This window comes from Canis lupus, chromosome 2 (assembly GCF_003254725.2).
Source record: "Canis lupus dingo isolate Sandy chromosome 2, ASM325472v2, whole genome shotgun sequence".
Taxonomy (NCBI): Eukaryota; Metazoa; Chordata; class Mammalia; order Carnivora; family Canidae; genus Canis; species Canis lupus.
This window is the reverse complement of record NC_064244.1, coordinates 67,999,588-68,027,552: the sequence shown is the minus strand read 5'-3', so window position 1 is coordinate 68,027,552 and position 27,965 is coordinate 67,999,588. Positions and strand designations below refer to the sequence as shown.

The 27,965-nt window shown below is 53.9% G+C and overlaps 2 protein-coding genes and 1 long non-coding RNA gene across 4 annotated transcripts in view; 2 read left to right on the top strand and 1 right to left on the bottom strand.

Annotated features, from left to right (window-relative positions):
- The first annotated feature begins 346 nt into the window (after positions 1–346).
- HCRTR1 (hypocretin receptor 1) lies at positions 347–8,971 on the top strand. The gene is made up of 8 exons (XM_025448057.3): positions 347–523; positions 1,674–1,997; positions 2,220–2,398; positions 3,555–3,798; positions 4,276–4,391; positions 5,262–5,488; positions 6,527–6,648; positions 8,138–8,971. Exons 2-8 carry the CDS (start codon positions 1,793–1,795, stop codon positions 8,326–8,328), a joined length of 1,284 nt encoding a protein of 427 aa, XP_025303842.1. The 5' UTR covers positions 347–523; positions 1,674–1,792; the 3' UTR covers positions 8,329–8,971.
- Positions 8,972–11,188: 2,217 nt separating this feature from the next.
- The window catches only part of PEF1 (penta-EF-hand domain containing 1), a 17,240-nt gene continuing 463 nt past the window's right edge, over positions 11,189–27,965 (bottom strand). Inside the window, exons 2-6 of one of the 2 annotated variants that reach the window (XM_049105139.1) lie at positions 18,777–19,077; positions 14,479–14,634; positions 13,886–14,029; positions 13,077–13,154; positions 11,189–12,216 (exon numbers count right to left, since the gene is read on the bottom strand). In XM_049105139.1, the coding sequence (XP_048961096.1) occupies positions 11,987–12,216; positions 13,077–13,154; positions 13,886–14,029; positions 14,479–14,634; positions 18,777–19,077 (909 nt within the window). In that variant the 3' untranslated portion in view covers positions 11,189–11,986. The remainder of the gene's footprint in view (positions 12,217–13,076; positions 13,155–13,885; positions 14,030–14,478; positions 14,635–18,776; positions 19,078–27,965) is intronic. The other variant, XM_025448060.3, reaches the window with a different exon arrangement.
- Positions 27,449–27,965, top strand: part of LOC118354132 (uncharacterized) — a 21,099-nt gene continuing 20,582 nt past the window's right edge. Inside the window, exon 1 of the long non-coding RNA XR_004814143.2 lies at positions 27,449–27,745. This is a non-coding gene — a long non-coding RNA (uncharacterized LOC118354132). The remainder of the gene's footprint in view (positions 27,746–27,965) is intronic.

Here is a 27,965-nt window from a genome sequence, read left to right as displayed (position 1 = left end):
GTGCGGCTGGGACCCCCCCGCGCTGTGGCCCCCCGGGGCTGCCCAGGGCCGCGCTGGCACACAGTAGGTGCGCTCTGAACGCCGAGCGGCGAGCGGACACGGAGAAGCCGAGCGAACGCGAACGCATGAATGAACGAACGGCTGGACGCATGAATGGAGGTGGGATGGAAGCATGGAGCGGCAGGCGAGGAGGAACGAGCGTCTCCCCCGCCCTCCCGGTCTCGGGCTGGGCGACACGGAGCCCAGACCGGCTGGGGGCTCCCTCCGGCCCGCCCCTCCCGCTCGCCCCCCCTCCCCGCGGCGCGCAGCCCGGCGGAGCCCGCGCCCAGCAACAGCCCGCGGAGGAGCTGCGGCTCGCGCCCAGCCGAGCGAGCCCAGGCGGCGCAGCCTCGGGAGGGGGCTGCCCCGACCTCTCCCCCGGCCCGGGGCCCCCGAGCCCGGCCTTCGGGGGCAGGGACGCGGAGTCCCCGGTGCGGGGGCCGGGGGCCAGCAGCCGAGGACGCCGGGGTCCCGGAGCCAACAGGTGCGGGGCTTGGGGGACCCCCCCCCAGGCCCGGGGTGCGGGTTCCAAAGGACCCTCGGCGGGAGCCAAGAGCCTCGGGGCACGAGCTGGGTGCTGGGAGGCAGGGTCCCCGGGAGGCTCTGCCCTCCTCCGCGCAGGCTTCTGCAGAACCCCCAGCGCCCTCGCTCCTCCACCTTCTCCCCGCAGCCCCCCACCGCCCCCGAGGTGCAGGGAGGTCCCGCTGGGGGAGTGGGTCCGCCGGCACTTGGAGGGGGTATGAAGGAGCCCCTTGCCCTCCCCCAGGGGTCTCTAGGGACCGGTAACCCTCCTACACACGTCCGGGGGCGTCCCTGCCCAGCCCCGGGCAGGAGGGTCTGAGCGAGCGCGGAGGGGCGGGGAGCGAGGCCCGATTTATGAATGGAGAAAGCGGCCTGCGCGCCGGCCCAGCGACCCCTGGCGGCCATCGGGGCGCATCCCGGCCGCGGGGATTCAAGTGGAGCCGATCTGGGGGGCTGAGGGGCCCGGCCGCTGGGCCTGGGGCTCTCCTCTCTCTTGCAGGGAGGTCCTCAGTCCTTCCAGCAACCCTGCGTGTGTACCGGGAGGGTCCAGGTCTGGCCGGCGGGGTCTGGGTCTCCAACGCCTCCCTCGACCATTTTTTTAACCAAAATTTCAGGCCTGTGAACTGACTCAGGAGAGAACATTTGCAATCAGGATGGCTTCCCCTCGCAGATCTATGGTGTTTCGCGGATTCAGACAGACCTAGCATAGTAGCTTTGTGACCTTAAACAAGGGGCTCAGGCTTTCTGAGCCTCTATAAAGCAGGGTTCTTTATTGGTACCCGGAGTCGGCCCTGAAGCCGGCTACCCTTGCCAGTGTCTGGGTAAAGCACTTGGCACGCATTAGAGATCATTAAGCCTCACCATGGCCCTATGAGCTTGGTACAGTTATGACTCCTTTGGCGAGATGGGGAAACCGAGGCTGGAAGGGGAGACGTAGGGTATCCAAGAACAACTTGCATATGGAATTGAGATGCAAGCCACATCTGTCTTTCTCCATCAATTTCGGGCTCACCGCAACCTGACAGCACCGTGAGAATTAAGAGGGAGCTTATATGCCAATTGCCTGGCACATTCCTAATGTTCTCTCTTTCTTCCTCCCCTCCTTCCTTCAGGATCCTTGGGGCTGGGACCCCAGAGACCTGCGTGCTAGGGAAGTGGGCTGAGGCCTGGCCGGGCTCCCCTCCCCCTGCAGGGCCCAGGATGCCGCTCGGCATCAGCAACTCCTGAGCTCATGGAGCCCTCAGCCACCCCAGGGGCCCAGACTGGGACCCCCACCGGCGGCGGGGAGCTGTCTCCGTCACTGGTGCCTCCCGACTATGAAGACGAGTTCCTGCGCTATCTGTGGCGCGATTACCTGTACCCAAAGCAGTATGAGTGGGTCCTCATCGCTGCCTACGTGGCTGTGTTCCTAGTGGCCCTGGTGGGCAACACGCTGGGTAGGTGTTTAGGTTGCTTGTGGTGGTGTGGACTTCTCTGGGGACTGGAAGGTGACCTGGGCCTGGCTTCTCTCTCTCCTTCTCCCCCATCTCCCTTGGTTGGGTAGTTTGGGGATGGGTGGCATGGGGGAAGAGACTTGCTTAGGAGGATCAAGGATCCGCATGACTCTGCCCCTGGCTTCACCTCCTCCTCCTCTTCCCACCTCCCCACCTGCCCTGCAGTCTGCCTGGCCGTGTGGAGGAACCACCACATGAGGACGGTCACCAACTATTTCATTGTCAACCTGTCCCTGGCTGATGTGCTGGTGACAGCCATCTGCCTCCCGGCCAGCCTGCTGGTAGACATCACTGAGTCCTGGCTCTTCGGTCATACCCTCTGCAAAGTCATCCCCTACCTACAGGTGAGCTCCACCCAGGGGTGCTGTTCACCACCCCTCTGTCACCCCAGGTACAAAGACCATGGCCTTGCATAGACCTAAGTGACCCTCAGACTTGCCTTTCAGACAGGACTCGGTGGCTCAGTTCCTCTGCAGTGTCATCCTCTACTGTCAGCAAGGCCAGGCCATGAGGCCTGACACTTGAGGACACAGACACAGCCCCACATATTCATACAGAGTCCCCTCCTGGTCACACCCGCAGACCCACATGCACACAGCCACTGGACACATGTACAGTCACCTCCGGGTACTTGGGCACACAGGAGAGGAGAGAGGCACAAGCCCATGGGGACAGACACAAATGCATGCTGGGCCCACTCCCTGGTTCCAGGGGGGCCACTGGAAAGTCTCTCCTTATCCCAACCACCCTGGTTCCAAAGGAACCTTCCAAAGGGCCTCCCCCCCCCCCCCCCAGAGGTGGGAATCAGGATGTCCAATGGGTTTGGTGGAGTGGAAAGAGGGCAGAATTGCCCTTCAGCTGCATCCCTCAGCCCTCTTCCTGTACCCCAGACGGTAGGCCCGCACTCCTGGAGGCAGTACCCGCCTCCACCTCTGGCCTGGACTCATGTCTGCCTCCCTGAGTTAGGCTCTTTCCTAACACCGGGGAAAGAATGGCATCCCTGGGCCGAGAGAAATGCCTCTTGGATTTCCATTGTTTTAAGGCTTTCCATTCAGTGGATTAACCCTGGGAACGCTGAGAACAGACAGGCTGGGGAGGAAATTCACTGGGGACAAATTATTTAACCTTTCTGTGCCCCAGTGTCCTCATCTGTAACATAGGGATGGGGTTGTTGTGAGGATAATGAGAACTGTGTCTGGCACGTAGTAGGTTCCATGAGCATAAGTTATTAATCATAGTAGAGAAGCACCCACTATGTGCTAGGTCTCGAACCTAGACATTTTCCACCCACGATTTCATGGATTTTCAAAAGAATCCTGCCAGGTGGATGACATAGTCCCATTTCACCGATGAGGCTCAGAGAGAGAAAGAGAGTGATTTGCTCAAATCGACACAAGCAAGCAGTGTGGTCAGGATCCGCACCCCACCTGAGCCTCGATCTCTCATCCCATGTCTGTGAGTGGCCCCCGAGAGGGCTGACGCTGTGTCCCCATGGGGCAGGCCGTGTCTGTGTCGGTGGCAGTGCTGACTCTCAGCTTCATCGCCCTGGACCGCTGGTATGCCATCTGCCACCCGCTGTTGTTCAAGAGCACCGCCCGGCGCGCCCGCAGCTCCATCCTGGGCATCTGGGCTGTGTCATTGGCTGTCATGGTACCTCAGGCTGCCGTCATGGAATGCAGCAGCGTGCTCCCTGAGCTAGCCAACCGCACCCGCCTCTTCTCTGTGTGTGATGAACACTGGGCAGGTAATGGTGGGAGCCTTGTGTGGGCATCCCTGAAGTGGGTGCCTCTGGGACACGTACCCTTAGGGCAGGCGTCTGTCGGTGCACTCCTGCGGTGGGCACTCCCAGGGTGGCTATCTCCCAAAAGACACCCTGGAGCAGGCTTCTATCAGGTACACTCCCAGGGTGGGGAACCCCTTGATGGATGCCATAGAACAGGTGTCCGTCCCTTGATGGATGCCACAGAGCAGACATCTGCCCAGAGATACCTCCACAGCGGGTACCTCCTCCAGTCTAGGCCTCTGCTAGGGCTCCCTCCAGGATGGACACCGCCAGGCTGCGCATTGCGAGGGTCTCTCTGCCATGGTGTCTGTGTGAGGCCCCGCTGCTTGCTTTGACTTTGTGGCTCTAGTTGGGGCAGGGTGGCATTGCTAAGTGGAACAGGCTAGAGGCTCCCAGAATGGGAGGACCTCTTGGCCTTGTATCTCTTGACCCCTACAGATGACCTCTATCCCAAGATCTACCACAGTTGCTTCTTCATTGTCACCTACTTGGCCCCACTGGGCCTCATGGCCATGGCCTATTTCCAGATCTTCCGCAAGCTCTGGGGCCGCCAGGTGAGGCCCACTCTGGGGTCACTATCTGGGTTGGTGGGAAATGGGGTAGTGGTCCAAGGGAATAGACAGTCCCTCTCCTCAGAACATGCCATCCTGGCTGCAACCAGAGAGAGGCAAGGCCGAGGGATGTGGCCAAGTCAAGGCCAAAGTGCTGGTGCCTACCCTGGAACCGAATGGTAACTAATATTGGTTTCAACATCTAATATCTGATCATCATTCTGACATCAGTACCTGCCATTTATTGTACCATGTACTTCCAGCTTTGTTTAGTCTTGCCTCCTCTCAGCCATCATGTATTGTCCTCAACTTAATATATGAGAAAACAGAGACTCAGAGAGGCATAGCAACTCCTCCTGAATCCCTCAGCCAGCGAGGGGAAGGCCAGGGGCCCTCCATGGCTCAGGTCAGCACCCACCCCCCCACCACAGCACCTCTGTGTTTTTGCCACATTTGGCACATTGCTTGCAATGTCTTCACAACTATCCAGCCAAAGAAGCCGCAGTACCCACGTTGCATGCGCTGAGTAAGGGCGGCCAACTAGCCACGGCCGTGAGTGGCCGAGCCTTACTGGTTCCGGGGCCCCCTTCGGGGCTCCGTTGCAGACTGACCAACCTAACGGCAGGTTCTGGGCGGGGAGGGGAATGCTCAGAGCTTCTGGGCGGAAGCAGGACTCTGTGAGAGACTGTTCACCCTCCAGTCCAGAGTGTTGGTCTTCGTCACGAATATTGGGTTCCTCCCTGTTGCAAAAGGGCTCGCTGCCTTGTCCACCTCCACCCTGCCCCAGGGTCCACCCGGAGCAGGACCTGGCTGAAGGAGGAGGGCCCTCCCAGGGAGCTCCACCCACCGCTGCTCTCTCTGTGTGCCCGACAGATCCCTGGCACCACATCGGCCCTGGTGAGGAACTGGAAGCGGCCCTCGGACCAGCTGGAGGACCAGGGGCCCGGCCTGAGCGCGGAACCCCCCCCTCGGGCCCGGGCCTTCCTGGCTGAGGTGAAGCAGATGCGAGCGCGGAGGAAGACGGCCAAGATGCTGATGGTGCTGCTGCTGGTCTTTGCCCTCTGCTACCTGCCCATCAGTGTCCTCAATGTCCTCAAGAGGTGAGAGCATGAGGGCAGAGGTTGTGGCCTCAGAGGAAGGCGCTCTCTCTGCTTTGGAGAAAGACGGGGCTCTAGCCCTCACCCACTGTGTGGCCTTGCGGCAGATCATAGTAATGACCTTTTCTGGGCCTCCCAACCTCAATTTCCAGCCTGTAAAATGTGAATAATAACCGTGTGAGCTGCTGGTGGGATATTGTGACATTTCTCCCATCTATTCACTCAACCATCAGCTCGCAGGGGTTGGGGGCACGGTGACCACGTGCACAAGACAGTCTCTGCTCTCCTGGAGTCTACATCTTGGGGGCAGGGAGAGGAATGAGTCTCCACCGTCCTGGCAGGCAGCGATAGGGCTATGAAGACAAATAGGGGAAGAGGTCAGAGAGTGACGGTGACAGGGGTTGGCGGGGATTTGTGTGTTTATTTTTTCATCTTTTTTTAGACACAATGGTTAAAAAAAAATGGGGAGAGGCTCACCTAAGGAAATGACATTTGACAGAGACCTGAAGGCAGGGAAGCAGCAAGGGACCAGGCCCCGCAGGTGTCTGGAAGGATAGAGCACCAGAAGCAGGTGGGGCCACGGGGTGCAGGGAAAGAGCAATGGGCTGTGTGCCATGAGACCATCTCAGTGTGAGTTTGTGCTTGGCCACTTCCTGGCTGCGTCACTTTACTTCTCTGCACCTCCGTTGTTGAAAAAATGGATGATGTCTTGACTTCTCATGTTGCCACGAGGATGGAGATCAGATGGTGGGGTGACTGAGTTGATGAACCCTGGTCCCTGTCCCTACACCTCCCCTGGTCAAACTCTCTGTGCTCAAGACCCCAGACCTAAAGGCCCAGGAAAGGGTCACCTGGTGGACAGAAGGGGCTGTGGGAACCCATACCTTATAGCCACTCGTGAGCAGTGTGACCTTGGTTGACTCACTTTCCCTTTCTGAGCCTTGGCTTTCCTGTGCTTTAGATGAGGGTAGTGACTCCTGCCCCCTCCCCCCACCACACACACACATACTCCATTTCTGACTGTCCTCCCCCTGGTCCTAGGGTGTTCGGGATGTTCCGCCAATCCAGTGACCGAGAAGCCGTGTACGCCTGCTTCACCTTCTCCCACTGGCTGGTGTATGCCAACAGCGCTGCCAACCCCATCATCTACAACTTCCTCAGCGGTGAGTGGCCCGGGGAGGCAGAGCAACTGAGGGTGGTAGGTGTCCTTGGGACAGGAGTCTGCCCGCCCCCGATCCGGGCTAAATAAAGGGATGGCAGGAGAGGATGTCTCTGCTCCTGCCTGGGGGTCTTGAGCTGGCTCTGGAAAGTCCTATTCGGGGAAGATTTACCCCTGCGACCCTGGTCTGAGTGGAGGCAGGCCACGCTCCCAAAAGTTGCCAGAACCAGCTGACCAGCACCCAGGATCCAGTTGTGCAGACCATACAAATCAGTGAGTGGGTGAGACAGGAAAGAGCTAGGCCAGCTCACCTCCCGTCAGCCCCTGTCTGGCCAACGCAGGCTCTGGGGGGAGCCAGGAACTATGGGAAGAGGGCCCTGAGCTCCTACCTAAGAGAATGACTGCATAACCAAGTCATCCAGGTAATGGAGGGTCACCAGCAGAGGCAGCCCTGGCTGGGGAAGGGCTTCCCCATGCCCAGCTAGACACATACTGGCAGAGTGGCCAGGATGTGAGGGGCTGTCCCTGGATCCACCTGCCTCCAGTACCAGCCTTCTTGCTCCCCTGTCTGGAGTTCCAGGCATCCCCAGTCCCCTAGCCCTACCCCAGGCCTCTCCCCTCTGCTGTCCCACTGTCCACACCTCCACCCTCAGATGCACCTGGGCTCAGCAGAAGTGCAGCTTGCTAGACCCGTGGCTCCAGATCTAGGCCTAACAAACAGGTCCAGATGACTATTCAAGCCTGGGAACAATACTCTTTGAGAAAAGGCTGAAGAAGGAGGAGCTGGGGGTCCATATCCCAATCCTCAGTGAGACTAAGGAATTAGTCCCCAAAGGCTAGCCTCCTCTCCAGCTGGTGGTCTGGTGGTCCTGGTGGTCTCCAGCTCAGGGGGAGAGGCGGCAGGCAGATTCCTGCCGGGCATTCCAGTCTGGTCCCCATTCACTAAGCACCTACTGTGTGCCTGCCTCTGCTGGGGCCCCAGAGAGGCTTGTTGGGCAATGAAGCATGGTCAAGGAGGTTTCTGCCTCTCGGGGTGCTGGGACCGGGGGTGGGGGTGGAGGGCAAGGCAGAGGTGCCCAGCACAGTGCCTCTTGCAAGCTGGTTCTGTCCTTCCCATCACTGTGGGGAGCACAGGTGGGGGAAAGCCTAGCCACAGCTGGTGAGTCTGAGCCCCTCCACCTACACGCCAAGGAGGGCAGAGGTGGCCCCAGGCCCCTGAGCCAGACACCACGTTTTGAGCCGGGCTCACAGCCAGAGCGCAGTCAAGGAATCAGATGAAAATTGCATTTCTCCTTGGGAACTGCTCTGGGGCCTCTGTCCTCACTCTCCCTGGCAGTGACGAGGTCGCCTTGGGGCTTTCTCTTTCCCAGCTCTACTCTGCCCTCCCACCCCCTCACTGGCAGCTTGGCTGGAGCTGCGTGGGTGTCCCTGGGCCCAAGGCCCTTCCTGCTTCATCCATCTCCTTATGGCTGTGTCTTCTGTCTCCAACCAAGGCAAATTCCGGGAGCAGTTTAAGGCCGCCTTCTCCTGCTGCCTGCCTGGCCTGGGTCCCTGCGGCTCTCCGAAGGCCCCCAGCCCCCGCTCCTCTGCCAGCCACAAGTCCTTGTCCTTGCACAGCCGGTGCTCCGTCTCCAAAGTCCCCGAGCACGTGGTGCTCACCAGTGTCACCACGGTGCTGCCCTGAGGGCTGCCCTGGTGGCTCCGGTGGGGGCCAAGCTGTTTCCTGCCTGGGCTGCTCCTCTGGCTCCTGGGGGACCCACCTCCTCGTGGAAACTGCTGGATGCAGTGGGAGGCCAGGGCTCCAAACCTGGCTTTCTGCCTGTTTAACTCTGGGCAAGTGACTTCCCTTCTCTGAGCCCTGTCTCCTAAGCAGGATTGATGGGAGGATTAAGCATGCTCGGAAAAGCGGAAAGCTCTTTGTAGATTGTGAAGTGTTGTGGACAGGATTATCATATTCCTCTTGCGTGGCTGTGCCCCATGGTATCATCCATCCCCATCATCCTTCCGCAGCTTGGCCTTCCTCCCAAAGATCCCTCTCCCACCCAATTACAGGCCTTCCCTGGAGTTTGCTCTAAGGGTCTCAGCGGGCAGTTCCATCTGGCCCAGCGGTTCCAGCTAAAGCCCAGCTGCTCTGAGGCCCACGTGAACTAATCTGGGTCTGGCCTTTCCCTGGTAGGCACACAGCCCCATCCCTAACCAGGTGCCGGGTGCACGCACCACAGTCTGGACCCTGTTGGCTTTCTGGTGTGATAGAACACTCTCCGTGTGGCCATTTGGCATGGAGGCCAGCAGCCTGAAGCAATTGTAATTAAAAGCCTGGCACTGAATGTTCCCTTTCCTTGTCATTGCACAAAATCTGTGCTGCTTAGGTGAGGAGAGAGAAGGTGGGGGAGCAGTGGAGGAAGGGAGAAGACAAGGCAGCACTGGAATGATATCTGCTGACCCTCACCCCCGCCCCCAATACACGGGATCCCAGATGGGCTCCCAGCCAGGATTCACAGCACACGCAGTGCTGCCTCCTCAGGTGGTGCCAATCCTCTGATGCCCAGGACCTGGATCCTTGACACATCTGTCTGCTTATGGGCCCAGTGGCTTATGGGAGGTAAGGGAGATGCAGGGCCAGGGGGAAGGGCAGACAGTGGGGTTAACAGACTGATCTTCACCTTCTTGGAAATCAGGCTTGCATTTATTTTCTATGAACTCACAGGATAAAAAGAGAAAGCCACAGACGTGCTCCGTCTGCCACCAAGATGATTAGAGGGCTGCCAGAGGCCCTGATCCTCGTTGCCAGAGCAGGAAGTGGAGAGAACTCTGAAGTACTGCTCTGCCGAGGGGCGGGAGACATCTGGCAGGGGCCAGCTCGGCCGTGCGCACCACCGGCTCTGCTTAACTTGATTAATGGAGCTTCGGGCTCCTTCTGACCTCACCCGTCAAAAAATGGGGCAAAACTATGGTCCTGCCAGGAGTCCGGTCCAGGAATGCTTACGCACCCCTCCTCTTAGGCATCCCACTTCTCCCAGAGCAGGTGGAAGGTATGGCCTAAGTATCTCACCCACTCTCTGGGTGACTCACCCAACCCAGCACTTGTGGCACTTCCACAGATGGGTGGTTGCTGCCAGGGATGGGCTGCCCTGCTCCTTCCTCACTCTCTTGGTCTTGTGATCCAAAGCTGTTTGTGAAGTTTTGTGTAGCTGGGCTTGGAGGTGCAGGGGGCAGAACCATGTGTGAGGGCTGGCTCCCAAGCTCAGAACCAACCATACCCACAAGGACCAACCCAGGTCCGGGGCTCCTTAGCTAAGGGGCTCCCGGCTAAGGAGCCCCAGCTGAGCACAAGGCTAAGACTATAATTGGGACCATTCTAGAGACAGATTTCAGTAGACACTTAGCTCAGTAGAAACAAAGAAATGACAGAAGCTTCCCCTAATGGCCTAATGGCCTTCATTCTACTCTACTCTGCTGGCTGAATCCAGTCCAACAGTGGGCCCGAGGCCTCTACTTTGAGGAGTTCAAATGAACTGGAGAAAATTCAGAGGACCAGGATGGCCAAGGGGAGCAATGCTCAGGGAAGAGTTGCTGAAGAACCGGAGACTACCCAGCCTAGAGAAAGGAGGCCTAGGGGAAACACGGTGGCAGGTTCCAGTTATCCAGAGGTGTGGCATGCAGAAAGGGGTGGCCCAAGAGAGAAAACTACAGTCAATGGGTGGTTTTCAAAGTGGCAGGATTTGGAATCCCACCAGGAAGAAGTTTCTGCTAGTCAAAGAGGAAGCCTGCTTCCTGGAAGGGCACTGAGCTGTCACACAGAGGCAGGACTCACAATGGGGCAAGAGAGAGGATTCTAGCCCTGGGGGGAGGTTGGCCTCGGGAACTGGATTCCATCCAAGTTCGTGCTGACAGCAGCCCAGAGGACAGAAGGGCTGAACTGGGTCAACCCAACACACCTGCTGGGCCTCACTGAGCTGCTTGCTCCCAACCACCCACCCACTGCAGGGAGGAAGAGCTTTCTTATCTTCATCCCCAAGAGTAACAGGATTATTACACTGTTGCCCATGATAAGGTCCTCCAACAAACCACAATGTCTGGTGTCTTAGCTTTTGATTGAAATTCTGTTAGATCACTATAGACATTTGGTGTAGACTGGTTATCACACTGATCTAATGATCCAGCTAGCAAGTACAGATGTCTGTGCTTAATAAAAAAAGAGGGGGGAAAGTTATGATTTAATAAATGCAGTTGTCTGGAAGATAAAAGTAGGGCTTGAGATAATAAAAAAGACCATGCTGTGAAGCTTGGGGTGGTGCCTGTAGCCCAGAGTGCCAGCCCTAAAACGGTGATAGAACACATGAACCTGGCCCGCCCCTACACTTCAGCTCCACCCTGGTAAATGGGACCAGCCCCATGTGGGCCATGTCCCCCTAAGACGCTTCTTCCTACACGGTGTGGTGGTGTATACAGCAGGTACTTAAATGGTCACTGAACAAAGAATAAATGAGTAGCCAAATGGATGTGCAGATGTCTCTGTAGCTAGGAAGGTGTGATGAGACATGTGAGAGTCTAGAGTTTTGTCCTTTTATTGAAGCTTACAGTTTCACTGAACTTTTGGCCCCGAAAGAAAAAAATCACAAATAACAAAAGAGCATTGGCAGTGGGAGGTGGCAACTGTCCCCTGGGGACTGGAGCCAAGCAGAGAATGGAGGGCAAAGGAGGGGTCCAAGCTGCAGAAGGGGAGCCTGGCCAAGGATGCCCAGAGAGCAGGCTGTCTGAGCTCCCCAAGCAAGGACAGCACCCAGGCAGCCAGAAGTCAATACACATGGATTTGGGGCATGGGGTTGGTGGGATCCAAGCCGCTTGGTCCTGCAGACAAACCTCTCTCATGCTTGGTTAGCTTCCACTTTGGAGAAACTGGATTCATCTGACAAGACTGAGATGCATGAGGGAGCTCAAGTGCTAACAGCAAAAGGCTGATGACGACTACCACTGGTGTCAGGGCGCAGAAGGAAAAGCTACAGGCTAGAGCCCAGCTGACCAGACACTAACTCCCCTGCAGTGACTGGCATCTCCTGCTCCTGGCATAAGGCTGGGCCATTTAGATACTCAGGACTCTAAGGACATTCAGCTTCCAGTCCTCTCTTAGGTCAGGCCACTACCTGTGTGGCTTCAGCCCAGGTCCCTGTTATTTGGTTGACTGTGACACGGGATTCCCAGCCCTCTTTGGAAACAGTGCTGCATCAGGCAAGGATCTTTTTCTAGGAGGGGCAGGAAAAGAGGAGAGGCCCACATGCCTCTCCAACCCTCAGGAGCCAGGAAAGGTCCCCAGTACACCCACTCTCTCCAGATGGGCTGCATCATAGCATCCGAGAAGCTGTCATGGTGACGAAGTCCTCGAAGCTGAGCCGAATGTTGCCCTGCACGGCTGTGTCCTTCTCCCTGAAGGCCTCGGTCAGCACCTGCAGCTGGGTGCACACCTGGATGAAGCGGTCTAGCTGCATGGCAGGGTTGGCGGAGCGTGGGCAGTAGCGGGAGACCAGGAGCTGGGTGAACTGGGGGCTCAGGTTGTAGCCCATCTGGGACAGAGCTGCAGAGGAGGGGCACACAGAGCAGACACAAAACCTTGCCTTGAGCACCGCCATCAGCCAGCTCTGGGGAGCACGGCAGTGCAGGGGACTGTGAGGAGACACGCACCAGAACAGAGGAGACAGAAGTCCCTGGGGTCTGTCAGAGACGGCAGGAGCCCAAGAGGGGCTCTCTCTGGATGCTCCCCTTAGCTGGAAGGCCCCAATCCCTTTCTCCAAATCTCCATTACTGTCTGTTTAATCAGGCCCATAGGATCCCAGAATGACAGAGGGCTAGCCATGCTCATCTGTGACTCATCTGCACTAGAGAATGAAGCCTGAGCCCTCAGGGAGCCCCCTGCCCAGGGCAGACATCAGAGGCAGTGTGGCCCAGAGGCAGACATGATAGGCCTGCTCTGGAGTCAACACAGCCCCTTGGGCAAGTTGCTTAACCTTGCTAATCCTCCATCTTATCATCTCTAAAATGAGGATGAGACTTAGTTTGTAGGTTCTAGTAAGGATTAAAGGAGGTTATTCTGTGAAGCACTTGGCATAGTGCTTGACACATAATAAGCACTCAGTGTTACTTGTTAAAAATAAAATCATCATCATGTCCTAGGAAAGGCTGCTGGGCAATTCCAAGGTCACAGCCTTCGTGCTCCTCTGTCCCTCCACCTGGGTGGGAGGCTTCCTTTCTTCCTCTCCGTGTATCTACCAGCCCAGGCTAAAAGCTCCCCTTTTGCTCTGTGGCCCTGAGGCAAGTCGCCTAAACTCGGCCTCGGTTCTCTCATCTGTAAAAGGGCAATAGTAAGAGATCCCTCACCTAAGAATGGGGAAGAACAGACAGTAGCTATCACACGGGGAGAGTGAATGAAGTGCTTACTTGTGTTGACACAACAAGCAGTCAGTAAATATAAATTTTGTTGTGATAGTATCACTCTCACCAATATCTGTAACGGGACTGGGCAAAAGAGGAGGTGATCAGTACAGGTCATGTCCTTTCCCCTCAATGGGTGCAGCCACGGTGAGCTCACCCCCACCCCCACTTAGTCTCACTGAAATCCACAGCCAGGGCAAGGGGCCGGGTTCTCTGGAGAGCCCTTTCTCCCTCCCAGGTGGCAAAGCTCCCCGTCAGATTCTTATCACCCCACTAACCACCCATCTTCTCAAGTCAGTATTGGAACCAGACCTGGAGCTATGGCCTCAGGTCATCTTGGTCTACTGCAACTTTTAGTGTGATCTCGGTCCCAGAGTTGGGAAGGAAACTGCCTTCTAGCAGAGCTGGCAACAGAAACCACCTTTCTGAGTCCCTATACAGGGCTCTTTCCATTCTTTATGCTAGCAACTAGAGAGGAAAGAGCCCCATGAGCCCCACATGCTGACTTCCAGGTCCCCTGGGCTGCTGAGTTCCCATCCCCGAGGCTCCTTTCCGGCTGGGTCTGTCTCACCTAGCAGAGCCAGGAGGACCATCACAAGGGAGTGCAGGCCTCATCCTGGAACCAGGTGCTCCCTTCCCCTGGATCTTGGCTCAGTGCCCCAGCCAGATCACAGAATGGATGCGGAGTGGGCCTGTGTTGAGGACAGCACATGGACAGCTGGTAGTCAGAAGCTAGAGGAACCCCCTTCCCTGTCACAGAGAGCAAACAAAGAAGTCCAGCTTTGCCTGTCCAGGGTCCCTACCATGGTCCCCACCTTGCTGCAGTTCCGTGTGGCTAATGGAGCCTGAGCGGTCCCGGTCATACTGCTGGAAGAGGTTCTTCCACTGCTGGATGAACTTCCACAGGGCTGAGAAACCATAGACGTCGATGCGGCCTGACTTCGTCTTGTCAAACATGTCTTGGGGAGAGAAGGAATGGAGGGAAGAAAAACTTCGAGACTGAGGGCCAGAGTAGGAGACTCCCCAGAACCTCAGGCCTGGGGCCCAGATGCCTGGACCTGAGACATACTCTCGTCAAGTGCGGACCAGCCCCCACCTGGGCCACTCTCAGCCCTAGCCCTTCCAGAACTGCAGTTTCTCTGCAGGCCTGGCAGCTGACTCCCTCCATGCCATCTGCCACCAATGCAGGGAGTCCCATTCTGCAGAGCGGAAAAGTGAGCCTGTGACTCCACAAGGTCTGGAACTTGAGAAAAAAATCAAAGGGAAAGAGCTCTCCTTCTAGAGGATTTCACCTTGAACCCAAATTCCTGCCTGAAAGATTTCTCCTCCAAATGGCTGCCCACCCACCGTCAGATAGTAGGGAGCTCTCCCCCCCCCCCCAAGCCCATGGGGAAGGGCTAGGACTTACTAATCATCATGAGGCATGTCTCGTCATTGAAAGAGGACCAGTTGGAGTTGACCAGAGCCTGCTTCAGCTCCTTGATGGAGATGTAGCCACTGTGATCGGAGTCCACTGACTGGAACCAGGAGTAAGCCTCAGGATCCACATTGGGAGGAATGCCACCTGCACAAAGGGATGCAAACCAGAGGAGTCAGAGGCAGGTCTCAAGGCCAATCCAAAGACATGCTGGGAGGACCAGGCCCAGTGCCTCCCTGGGGACAGTTATCCCTTACCCACAAAGCCTCACAAGTCCACCTACCCTGCCTTCCATCAAGCCAACAGCCTTGCTCTGATGGAAGAGGACCTTGGATGTAAACGCTATGAGTATTTGTATCTGGCTTCTATTCTGTGAATCTGCTGGGATTTTCCTACAGTGTTTCAGTCATTTCTCTCTTTGATCTTAAGTTTCTAAGGAACAGGGAGTTTCCAGGTGACTAACAATGCTAGGAAAAGAAGGGTTATCTCTTCCCCACAGACTGGGAACCCAAAAATGTTTGCTGAGCAGTTAACATGCACAGCCCAGAAACAGGTATTTTGAGAGTCGCAGCAGCAGGGGGCTCTCTGATGTGGGAACCAGGTCTGATCCATGTCTGACTCCCCAAACACAGCGACAGTGGACATACTCTATCAGGAGCCACGGGAGTGTATGTGGCCACAGAACACCATCTCTTCTTGTTCCCCATCAGCTCCAATGCATAAGCCTCACTGAGGAGGTGTCAGACATTTCTGTCACCTCCTCAGCCCCACGCAACCAGAGAGCTGCCCAGTTCTGTACCTCCTCCCCGCTCCTACACACCTGCCCTAGTTCAGACACCTCTCATGTGGACTGTTGTAACAACCCCAAAGGCCTAACCAAATCATCCTTATGGCTACTCTCCACCACTCTTCACTTGCTACCAAGTAATCTTTAAAATCCAGCTCGGTTCTAACCCATTCCCCCCAACCCAACTCAAAACTCTTTTGAGACTCCCCACCACCTACAAAATAAAATCCAGCATCCTTAATACAGCATTCCGAGTCCCCCTGCAAGTGGTCCACTCTTGCCTACCGCTCCATCTCTGTCCCCCTCTCAGCTCTGTTCCAGCCCAGATGAAGCATTAGTCTTACTCTTAGCCATCCCTGCTTATTCCCACCACAGAGGCTTTACTCCCTGTTCCCTGCCATGGAAACCCTTCTCCCTCATCTCTGCATCATTTCCTGTCCCCCTGCAAGACCCAAATAAAATGCTGTTACTTCCATAAAACCTTCCCTCTTCTTCCACCTCTGGACAGGCTTCCTTTTCTTCTCCTTTTATACACCTTCTCTCCTATGGCTCTGATCACCTGGGTACATGTTTTCTTCTACCCTCTTCCAGGTTAGAGTTGGAGCAACCTATGGCAAGATGCCCCCCTAACTCATTTCTGAGTCCCCAACGGCTAGCACAGAGCCAGACACAGACAGGGAAGGTGCTCAATTCATGCCACAGCTGGCCTCGTGGCTTAAGGCCCAGCTCCCCTATTTGTGTCCTTGGTTTATTTAAATTGTTTCAGTTTTCTTATCTGTAAAATGAGGAAACAGGAGCATCTACTTCATCAGGTTATTGTGAAGACACAATATATGAAAATCTTGAAGTCAGCATCTGGTATAATCTAAGTACTATCTAACTGCTTACTGGCGCTGTTGTGGTTCAAGTAGCTTTGTGTGTCTCTCAGAAGGTGGGGGAAAGTATCATTCATTTGGAAAGACATGCAGGGTAAAGGGGTGGGAGATGAAAGTGAAGTATACCGGCCTATCTTAGAGAAAAGCCAGAGCTATACAGGACTGGAGAGCCTACAGAGTGAACTGGCCACCCAGAGGGCTCCTTCCCACAAAGCAGCATCAGAGGCAGCCACCAGCTGTGGTGGAGCACAAAAGCCACCACCTAGGCCCAAAGGCGAGGCCTGAAGAAAACAGTCTGCTTGACTGAGGGCCTAGTCCTACCTCCGTGTAAGGGAAATCCAGGCAGGCCCCAAAACCCCTTCCTGAAACAGCAGCTGTACCACAGGGAGTGAGGGCCATGGCGCTGGGACAGAGTCTCTGGGACATGTGGTCTAGGCATTTTGCCTGACAAAGCCCAGGCTCTGGAAGCAAAGAGCACTGATCCTCATTAGCTGGTGTGACTTTAGACAAATGATTTAGTCTTCTGAGTACTGCTTCCCCTATTCCCAAAACAGACCTACTTCCCAGAGCTATATGATGGGTAAATGAGAGAACAGCAAAATGGAGCTCTGGCAAAGGGCGTGGCCCCGCATGCAGGCACATCTTCCCAGAGGAAGGGCCATCTGAAAGGAGGAGAAAAGAGCTACGACGGGAAGAAGGCAGGCAGGCAGCAGGGGCAAGGTGTGTTCAGAGGCACACAAATGGGACTCAGGTGGATGGCAGGGAGGGGCCGTGGCAGGCATTGGGGCTGGGTCTTGAGCACCTTTAGGATCTTTCCTGAGGGCAGTGGGGCACCTCCAATGGGCAAATGTGTCTCATCATAGAGCAAGGTGCTGGCACTTTAGATCCTGGACTCATCCAGGGGGGCTGAGGTGGGGCCTTCCAGGTGACTCCCATGCAAGTGAGCTCTGGGCCATGCTTTAAGCAGCACTGCTGCAGGGAGACATAAGCCGCACCAGAGAAAAGGCCACAGTGGCCACACAAGGGGAAGCTGCATACGGTGAGCAGCTGAGAGTCTGAGGGACAGCTTTCCTCTCTCTACAGCCCAGACATGGTCTCCAGCCTCAGGCCCCAAAGGGATGAGCCTCCCAGGCAGGGGCTCCTTTACCTGCAGCGACCTCATGAGAGCTCACAGACGAGATTTTAGAAGGATGAGTAACTTCACCATGAAGCTGCTGAGCTGAAAGCAAACAGTCAGAAACTCGGGGCTCTAACAAGATCAATGCCACTGACTGTGTTTAGAACCCCCGAGGTGTGAGCTCTTTCCTCAGGGCCACCTGCCCTGGAATGCGTGCTGAGATGCAGCAGCCTCCCCACAGGGCCATTCCTGGGAGGTCCTGCAGGTGCACCAGCGCGCAGCCTAGAAGCTTGGTCTCCCGGGAATAAGCATTCTGTGAAGAGGCTGACTAAATTAGTTTGGGAGGAAACAGGGATCTAGACACTCACCTTCCCTGACCTGGCTGAGGTCACTCTGTCATTTTCACTGAGCCTGAAGCCCTCTACCAGGACTCTCTGCCTCCACTGAATCTCCAAGCCCCCTGCCCCACCCCGCCCTCCTCATCCAATTCCTCACCTTCAGCATCTCTGCTCTCTACCTGCCCTGCATCCCATCATTCTCCTGTCTGCCTCAATATATCAATCGGGGGTGAGGCCCTTGCCACAAGTGCTATCACATGACATGCTCGATACCTCTTCGCTGAGAATGTCCCAGAATGAGTCCTCCCACAGAATATTGCATATTAAGCCCTTCCCACTGTACCCAGTGCTTACCTGCCCCTTCTCATCAAATCCTTATTAATAATCTTGTTAGGTAGTGGCATTCACCCATTTTACAGATGTGGACATTGAGACATAAAGAGGTCAGGTAATTTGGTCAGATCAGTATGTGGCCTAATCTCAAAAGCCCAGGCTCTCAGCAACTATGTTTGCCTTTCTATATAGTGGCCAGTCTCCCTCACACAGAAATGGGTTCTCCCCCATGGTATACCGCTTTCAACTATTTGCTAATCCATGCCCTCCCCCCAACCCCATAAGAGCACTGTACATCCTCTCCCCTGCCTGGTGGCTTGCAGAGCCCCTGCATGAGAGGAACATCCACTTCCATCCTACTCATGTCAGGCTTGACCAAGAGATGTGGTTTGGCCAACAGCATATGAGTGGAAGTACTTCAGCACAGAAGCTTTTAAGAGACATTGTGCATTCCTCCTAGCCCTCCCGGTTTTTCTTGCCACCAGAACAGCATATCCCAAATAAGGGCTTCTCCTTCCGCCTGGATCTGGAAAGAAAAGACACGTGGCACAGAACCTCAGCAGCCAAATCCACAGCTGCTGACGCGTAAGCAAGAGTAAGTGCGTGTGAGCAAGCAATAGAAATAAATGTTTGTTGTTGTAAGCCGAAGTGATTCTGGAGTTGTTACCACAGCAAAGCTAACTAGCAGACTTCTGGTTCTGCTGATGCAAGCTGGAGATACAGGCAAGATGCTAGGGTGCCAGTGACCAGGCTGCCTGCGTACCCACAGGAAGGGCAAGGATGGGCCCTGGATAACCCAGCATAGTCAGAGGCACCTGGAGTCCAAGATCCTTACTTACCTGGAGGAGGTCCCTGTCCATAAGGCCCAGGATGCTGGGCACCGTAGGAATTTGGAGGTGGCTGACCATAGGGGCCCCCCGGGGCCGCACCACCATATAGTCCTCCTGGAGTTCCAGAGGGGAGCCCCCCATAGGGTCCCCCACCAGCTGGTGGTCCATAAGGCCCTCCGGGGGCAGGACCCCCTCCATAGCCACCACCTGGGGGTACCCCACTGCCATACTGTCCTCCACCATGGGGGGGTCCGGGGTAGTAGCTACCCGGAGGGGCTCCGGGTGCTTGTCCTCCACCTCCTGGGCAGCCCTGCAAGAAGAACAAAGTACCAGTTAGAATGGGAAGGCCAGAAACCAGCCAGAGTATGGCACTTTATAGTCACAAACCATTGCTACTGCCACTCTTTCAACTGATCCTGTAGGCAGGGCTAGAATTATGACGTCATTGCTCAGACGGACAACCTTCTAGAGAAAATAATACCTACCCAAGGTCATACCACCAATGACCTGTGGGGAAGGGCTGGAATCCTGCCCTCCTAGCTCCCCTTTCCATCATATCAAGAGGCTCTGTGATGGCCTGGGATCATGTCTGGTTTGCTGCTTTGTCCCTAGCCCCCAGCGCTGAATGGATGCTCAGTAAATATTTACTGAATGAATGAGGAAGCATATGAATCAAAATCCCAGATCCTCACCCCGTGCTACCTCCATCTCCATCTGGACAATGCATAGTGCAAATGCAATCTCCATCACACACACCCTGACCCTCTTCAATCATGAACACTATATCCATTGCACGGGCTCATCTCCAGCATGTCTTCCTTATCTTCCAACAGCTCGAGATACAAAAGCATTTCCCCTTCTCACTCATGACTCTGTGAGACAGGCAGGGGAGTCCCCTGATCCTCAGGCACCATAGTGGCAACAGTGAGAGTCGAAAAGGACCAGTGTGAGTTCCAGTTTTGCCACTTCCTAACCAGACTAATGACTTGCCATCTCGAAGCCTCCATATCCTTTGTTCTTATTCTCTTAAATGGGAATAATAGTGCCTAACTCCCAGGTTGGCATGTGAATGAAATGAGACCAGACACATGAAGCGCTCTGACACAGGAGGAGACTCCAGTCCAGAAAAATCGCAGATAGACTGTGTGGAGGGAGGGGTCGTGGCCAGGACCCAGGCCATCTGTACATTAGCACGTACAAGGGGTCGCTCCCTCTCTTGTCCTCGTCCCCACACCACTAGCCAGGGAGCCCCACACTCAGTGTTCATGGCTCTGAGCACAGAGCACAGCCCCAACACAGCTGCACACAGGCTGGGCTCAGAGGTCCAGGGAGCAGCAGGGCCCAGCTCTGAGGAGGTACCACCTAGACTTGTTCTAGATAAACCTATAAGGCACACTAGTAGCCCAACTGCTGAGAGCCTGGACTTGCTCTCTTTATTGTGGAGTTGTTTTTTTTTTTTTTTTTTTTTAAGATTTTATTTATTTATGAGAGACACACACACACACATACAGAGACAGCGACACAGGCAGAGGGAGAAGCAGGCTCCATGCAGGGATGCCGGACGTGGGACTCGATCCTTGATCTCCAGGATCAGGCCCTGGGCTGAACTGCTGAGCCACCATGGGGGCTGCCCTCTTTATTGTGTTTGACAGCGTCTGGGACACTTGCCCTCAAGGCTGAGGCCTGAGGCCGAACTTACACTTCATCTTAAAGGAGGTCTGCTGGTTGAAGGAAGGGAGGCTTCAGGTCCTTCCCTCCACCTTCCCCACTGGGCATGCTGGGAGCTCTGCTGCCCTGCAAGCTGCTAGAGCTGGCAGCAAGACTTCTTTACAGTGAAGTCACAGACCAATCTCAATTCAAAACTGCACTCACCAGCTGAGTTCTCGCTGGGGGCCCCGGGCTCAATCTCTGTGCCTGCTCCCTCACAAATAAAATACAATAATCTCTCCCTCACTGCATCACTCTGCTGATTACAAGAAATAAATGCAGCAGAACCTTGCCAGTCTAACTTTTAGCTAAAGACTCTTTTGATAAAACTTTAAAAAACTGATAAAAGTGGCTTTGGTTGAAGCACGGTGGGGGTTTCATAGCCCCAACCACACAGGGCCCGCCTTTGTTAGATCCTCAGGGAGCTCTGTAAACGCCCCACAGTGACTCAAGAGACAGTCTGAAAACCACTGATGTGAGAAAACAAGTTCTTACAACAGTGCCTGGCATAGAGCAAATGATCTATAAATCTTGGCTGCTGTTTTTATCATATTCATCATCCTCAGCCAAGCCCTGGAGCAGGTAAAATCTTGGAGGGGGGGCGGCGTATAAAGGTGTGAAACGGTCTGAAGGAGCTTCCAGTGAACTGCAGAAGCACAGAAACACTCTCCATTAACATCTAACAAAACAGCATAAGGAACCAGGTGTTTCAAGTGGACACACAAGCCTGCGCCATGAACCAGAAAGCAAAGAGGGTGATGGAGGGAGTTTCCATGAGAAAGCAGCTTTAAGCTGGGATGAAAAGGATGAAAGAGATTCCAAGAGAGCTGGAGCAGTGTGATGGGAGGGTGCCCGGGAGGGGGCCGTCTAGCCTAACCCTTTCAGGATCAGGATGGGGAAACTAAGAGGGAAAGGGTCTTGTTCAGATCACTTGGAGCTGGAGGCAGAGGTGGAGCCAGACCACCCCCCTACCACACCCGCGGGCTCGGTACTCCCACTGCCCTGAGCTACAGTGCCGGTTCCTTAAGCAGCAGGGCACCGGACTCCCATGCTGGATGGAGAAAGGGGTGGGGGCCCTGCAGAGTCTGGGCACACCCAAAGAACAAGCCGACCCCAAGCCAAAAAGCAACTGCTCAGCAACCAGCCCAGTGAACAAAGCTATAAACTGTCCCTGGCCTAGGGCACCTGAGGCACAGGCCTTCCCCCTGGGAAATGCCCCCAGACCAACAAAGCAGGTGCTACTGGCAGGTCTTCTGACCCTGTCACTGTCACACATTCCAGGGACCTGCTCGGTTTGGTGCAGTCTGGCAGCAGCTAAATCCTTTCCTATCTGTCCTGTGTTAGAACCCTCAGCACTACGTTTCACAGAGCACTTTGACAAACGCACAAATGCCAACAGTCCCCTAACAGAACAAAGGAAGGTATTAGTCGGTTGCTTTTCAGAGGAAGAAACTGAGGCACACGACTCCAAGGACTTCATCCGGCAAGCACTTATAGAGTGTGCCGTACTAGGCAGGGGTGCAAAACTAAATAGGGCCTGTCCCTGAGGGTCCCATCAGTGATTAAGACACAGTTCGGTTGGTGCCACCAAACTCTACTTAAATGCTATTAAGGAGGCACAGACAGGAATTTGTTCTTTTTTTTGAGTGACAAATGAGCAATCAAATGAAGAAATGCATGAAGTGGGTCAAGGAAGGCTTCCTGGAGGAGGCAGGAGTGATACTGAAGCTGGCCTTGAAGGATGCCCAGGTATTCCCCAAAAGGAGAGCAGGAAAGGACATTCCAGACAGGAGGGAGAAGACGGGCACAGACCTGTGAGTGAGCCCAGAGAGATGGGGGGAAATGGCTGAAGACCAAGGGTGGGGGCAGGAATGCAAGGTGAACTCAAAAAGGCAGACTCTTTCCACATTCCTTGACCAAGCTCCCCTCCTGCCGCATCTCGGTCAGTAGGATGAGTTACCAGTGTCTTAGAGGACCTTCTATCTGTCTGTGTCTCCTCCGTGCAACAGTGGGCACCCCAAGGCCAGACACTGGGCCCCATTCATCAGGGCACCCAGGCTCCAGCACAGTGCCTGGCACCTGCAAGCCTCCATAAATATTTGAACAGATGAATACCGCTCTGAAGAGTTTGGGCTTTATGCCTGAGGAAACAGAGCGCCATAGAAGGGTTCCCAATAGAGGAGGAACGTGATCAGAGCCCTGTTTAGAGAATTAACCAGCAGCAGGGCGGAGGATGAGCTAGCGGGGGAGGCAGCAGCCCAGGTGCTAGGCAGGCAGGGCTTGAACCAGACAGCGGACTTAGACATGGAGAGGGCAGGATGGATTCTGAAGCTATTTCAGAGATAGGCTAGACATGACTTGATAGCTAATTCGATTAGGAAAGAGATGGAGGGGGGAGGAAAGGGAAGCATTCAGAATGACTCAGGTATCCAGCATGCACAGATGAAGCGGAGCCACCAACTGAGGCAGAACCCAGACCGGGGAGGAAGTCTGGGGACGATGGTTCCCAGGGTCACTGAGTTGTTCGTGAACGTCTCAACCAGACACAAAAACTGGAGTCCCTGACTCCCTGTTCTTTTATGCTACTCCACGCTGCCAACCCTTCTGAGATTTTTCCCAAGGGCATTTCGTGTTGATCAACACAAGATTGAGGGAGGGAGAGGGGGGAAGGAAGGAAGACAGGCAGGAAGAGTGCAGCAATCATGGTTCTGGAGCAACACAGAAAACTATCCCTAGGTCTTTTTTTGCCCTCAAGATTTTATTCTCAAGTAATCTCTACACCCAACATGGGTCTCGGACGCAACCCCATGATCAAGAGTCGCATGCTCCACATGCTCCGCTGACTGGGCCAGCCAGGCGCCCCTCCTTAGGTCTTTATTGATTGCACATAAACTATATTTGATATACTGGGGCCGGTGGGGGAAGGGGCAATTAACATTTTCCTGAGGCTCTGCAAGGTGCTTGCGGTTCAGCTGGCTCCCCCTGAACTGAGTCCTGCGAAGGAAGTGCTATTACTCCCATGTTACTCATGAGAAAATTAAGGTATAGGGTTTACTAGTGTGCCTGTGATGACACAACTAGAACTGGTGAGTTGGGATTCAAAACAGGGCCTCTACCCTACTACCTTCTGTTGTTCTCTCAATTGTGACTGAACAGGGATTGTCCTCAATATGATGGATTCCTACAGTGGACAAGGCCGAAGGGGGAAGGGCTGGAAGATGATTCAAGCCCGGAAATCAGGGAGACTCAGAAGAATCTTACTCTTTTTTCACCCCAGCACCTAGACCTGATTTGAGAGGCATGGTACTATAAGAGATCTCAAAAAGCCTCCAGTCCAACCTCTAGGGAGATGATGCAGCATCATTTTGGATCTGTTTGCATTCCTGCAAGTGGTGGGGAGCTCACCTTCTCCTAGATAACCCACTCAGGAAGTTCTATATCTTCCTTTGGCTCTGAGGGTTCATCCCAAAACGCTCATGAAATTCAGAGATATCAAAGGTTGGTCCATGTGGAGTCCTGATGGGGAAGGGAGTAAGCTGTCTTGCAAAAAGAGGCCTGTGCTCTGGGGCTGCCCCATAAGTGTCGGCCAGAGGAGGCTAAAGCACATATTAAGGGGTTAAACAATCAAGATGACAGGAGTGGTTTGGGCATTCACCAGCAGAGCCTCCTAAAATATTTAAAGGCCAGAAACCTGCAGCAAATGAACAGTGGGCCAAGAGCTCTCCCAAGCCTTCAATTACGGCCCTGTGCTGACACTCCAAACATGTTCTGTCCAGCTTCATCTCTCCCGGGCTGTAGACGCACGTATCCAACAACCTCCTGGACCTTCCCTCCAAACCTACCCCTCCCCTCTGTCCTCAGTCCCCCACACCTGAAGCCCTAGTGCCCTCCTGGGACCTCCTCTTTCGTCCCCTCCATCAGCCCAATTAGGGATCAAGTTTTCCCAATCCTACCTCCCAAATGCTTCTCTTTGCCAGCCCGACAGTTCTCTCTAACCAAGGGGGTACTTCAACGGCTTTGAAACCAGTCTCCCTGCCTCAAGTGTCTCCTGTTTCAGTCCAGTCTCCCAGTGGCCCCAAGGTACCAGCTCCGAAGCACAAATGACAGAAGACTCTTCTACGGCTCCCTCTACAGCTCCCTCATTAATCAGGATGAAGTCCAGCCTCCCTCAAAAGGCGTGCAAAGTCCTTGAGGATCTAGTCCTTGCTTAGCTTTCTGGTCCCATTTCTTAGTCCTTCCCCCTTCTTCACGGTATATTGATCTCTTGAAATTCCTCCCAAATACTGGACTCTCGTCTGCTGACCTTTGTGCATGCTATTCCCTCTACTTTCTTGACTCAGCTAACACATACTGGTGACTCAGCTTTTGGCTTCAATGTCACCTCCTTTAAGAAGACTTCCTCCCACCCAGACTTAGTTAGGCATCCCTCCTGTGCCATTCTAGTACCTTACACTCACTCCCATTTAATGCTTATCACACTGATTCCACAAGTCATCTATTTGTATTGCTCTTTCCTTGGAGTATTTACTACATGCCAAATGCCATGCCAAACACTTTACACGAATTACCTCCTTTAATAACTCTTGAGGTAGGTACTCTTATGACCCCATTTTAAAGAAGGGGAAACTGAGCCTTGGACTTTGGCAAGAAATTTCTGCCAGGAAATGACAGAGCAGGAATGTGAAGGCAAATCTCTCAGTCTCAGACACCAAACTCTCAATCACTGAAACCCATCAAACTGCCCCCACCACCCAGGACCAAAGGGTAATTGAGTTTCACTACTCCAACACCCAGTCCATGCTCAAGGGCCCCAGGGCTGGAGGCAGCAGAAGATTAGAGTTTATTGGAATCCTGCTATGTTCTGGGCAGAGGGGAGGTGGCACTAAGCCTTTGTATGCTTTAAAACCACCAGGTGGGGATCCCTGGGTGGCGCAGCGGTTTAGCGCCTGCCTTTGGCCCAGGGCGCGATCCTGGAGACCCGGGATCGAATCCCACGTCGGGCTCCCGGTGCATGGAGCCTGCTTCTCCCTCTGCCTGTGTCTCTGCCTCTCTCTCTCTGTGTGTGACTATCATTAAAAAAAAAAAAAAATTAAAAATAAATAAATAAATAAATAAATAAATAACAAATAAAACCACCAGGTATTTTGTTGGAATACCTTGGACCAGGAGTTGGACAGGTGGACAGGGTATGATGGGGGGGATAAAAGCATTTCTTCTATTCTAGACACTGTTCTCTCCATGCTCTTTTTCAGAATTTCACTCTGAGCAGAAGCCCAGGCCATGTGGCCTAACAGTGATCCCAGCAGCAAGAGCCACCACCAGGCACTGGCACACACTTGGTATCAGCACAGTGCCAAGCTCACTGCAAGCTTTATCACAGTTTGTCTTCATTTCAGCCCTATGAAGTATTATTCCTCCCTTCTTAAAGGTGAGCAAACTGATGGTCAGAGCCCTTAGATGGTTTGTCCAAGGGCATATAACTATTAAGTGCTAGAATTAGGATTCTAGCCCAGTTGTATCCAACCTGGAAGCTTAGGCTCTTAATTTCCATGTTACTGCCTCTAAGATGCTTACAAAATACCTCCAGAAACTTATTAAGATGTAGATTCCTGGGCCCTTCCTGGGTATGGAATAGGTCTGAGGTAGAACCCAAAAGTGTGCCTTTTTATTTTATTTTATTTTATTTTATTTGAGAGAAAGAGAAAGAGAGAGAGAGAGAGAAAGGAGAGAGCATAGCAGGCAGGTACAGAGGGGAAGGGAGAGAGAATCCCAAGCAATCTCTGTGCAGAGTGCAGAACCTGATGCAGGGCTCAATCTCACAACCCTGAGATCATGACCTGAGCTGACACCAGGTCAGATGCTCAGTTGACTGTGTCACCCAGGTATCCCCAAAGGTGTGCTTTCTAAACAAACTTCCTGGTGATTCTGACACAGACCATCCACTAAAAAACAACGCACCATAGCAATGTTTTCCCAAACTGTGTTCCCCCAAGATAGTAGCTGTACCAAAAAATGACCAGAAATTTTTTTAAAAGGGGAGTTGGGAGTGGGAGGTAGTTCCACAGTTAAATAAGTTTAAAAATACTGCATATTCTATCCCTCAATGGCAGATTTACAAAAGCATATTGACAAATTAAGAATTCTGAGATGCCCCGTGTTGAACAAACTTATTCACGGAGTATTTCATGGAGTATCTCCCAAACTTATTTAACCACAGAATCCTCCTCTATTAGCAATACCTATTAACATTTCGTAAGACCCAACCAATGGAATGGAGCTTTGGAAGCCCTGCTAGATTATACTTCCTCTTAACATCAGCTTTTTTTTTCTACCTCTGCTAAAAATGCAACGAAAAGGAGCAAGCCACTTAACCTCTTTGGGCTCCTTCCTCAGCAATAACCTTGGGACAATAATCTCTGCTAGCATGCTTACAGGACCTTCATCACTGAGATTAAAAAGGTTCAAATACTGTGTACAAAAGCCATACAGGGCTGTACTCCCTCACCTCTCTTTTGGCATGGGACTATACTCAGTTGATCGCTAATATCCCATATAATTTTATTTTCCAATTTTCCCTGCATGGGTTTTTAAATATTTAATTTATTTATTCATGAGAGACACAGAGAGGCAGAGACCCAGGCAGAGAGAGAAGCAGGCCCCATGCAGGGAGCCCGACCTGGGACTCAATCCCAGGTCTCCAGGATCACACCCTGAGCCAAAGGCAGACAGACGTTCAACCACTGAGCCACCCAGGCATCCCCCCTGCATGGGTTTTACCTCCTAAATTAGTATGATCTTGGGCAACTCAGGAGCCTCTCTGGGCTTCAGTTTCTTAAAATAAAGGGACTATTTTGAGGACCCTCCTGGCACTGACCTAGGAGTCTTAAAAAAAAAAAAAAATCCAAATACTAAAATACTGTTAGACTCTTAGAAGTACCAAATGCTTTACAAGCATGACAGCTTGCTATTCACGACAGCTCTCTCAAGTAGACCCTATTTATTGGGCCCTATTTTATGGACGGGGAAACAGGCTCACAGAAGCAAAATACCTTGCTTAACGGCTCCTAACTATTTAAGAGGTGGGGCCAAGGGGTGAACCTGCTGACTCCAGGCTGAACTTAACCACTCTACCGATCCGTCATCCAACAGAGGCTTCTGGTCACAGAATCCCCTGGCTGTGGTGCTCTTGGCTGGATCGAAATGGGCTGGGGAGGGGGTAAGAGGCCTGTGCCGACAGCTTCCGGGTTCCGCTGCCCGCCCGGGGGCCTCGGGTAAGTTCTGCGTCTTCTCTGGGTTTCACTGTTCCCATGCATGAAACGGAGGGGTCAGCCTAAACGAGCAAGGTCACTCGTGGGACCCGCAGAAGCGGGTCAATCAAGATTCTCCCGATTCTTCGCACGCAGTACGTCAGGGGTGTATTTTTATCCGACGCCCCGAACGTGGCAGGCGCAACCAGTTGTCTCAGTTCTGCTGGCGCGGGTGAGCCCGTCG

Excerpts from the sequence above, each read along its gene's own strand:
- HCRTR1 (XM_025448057.3), top strand. The coding sequence starts at position 1,793 with ATGGAGCCCTCAGCCACCCCAGGGGCCCAGACTGGGACCCCCACCGGC. Across the intron at positions 1,998-2,219 it reads CCTGGTGGGCAACACGCTGG|TCTGCCTGGCCGTGTGGAGG; the intron begins GTAGGTGTTTAG and ends CCTGCCCTGCAG. Across the intron at positions 3,799-4,275 it reads GTGTGATGAACACTGGGCAG|ATGACCTCTATCCCAAGATC; the intron begins GTAATGGTGGGA and ends TGACCCCTACAG.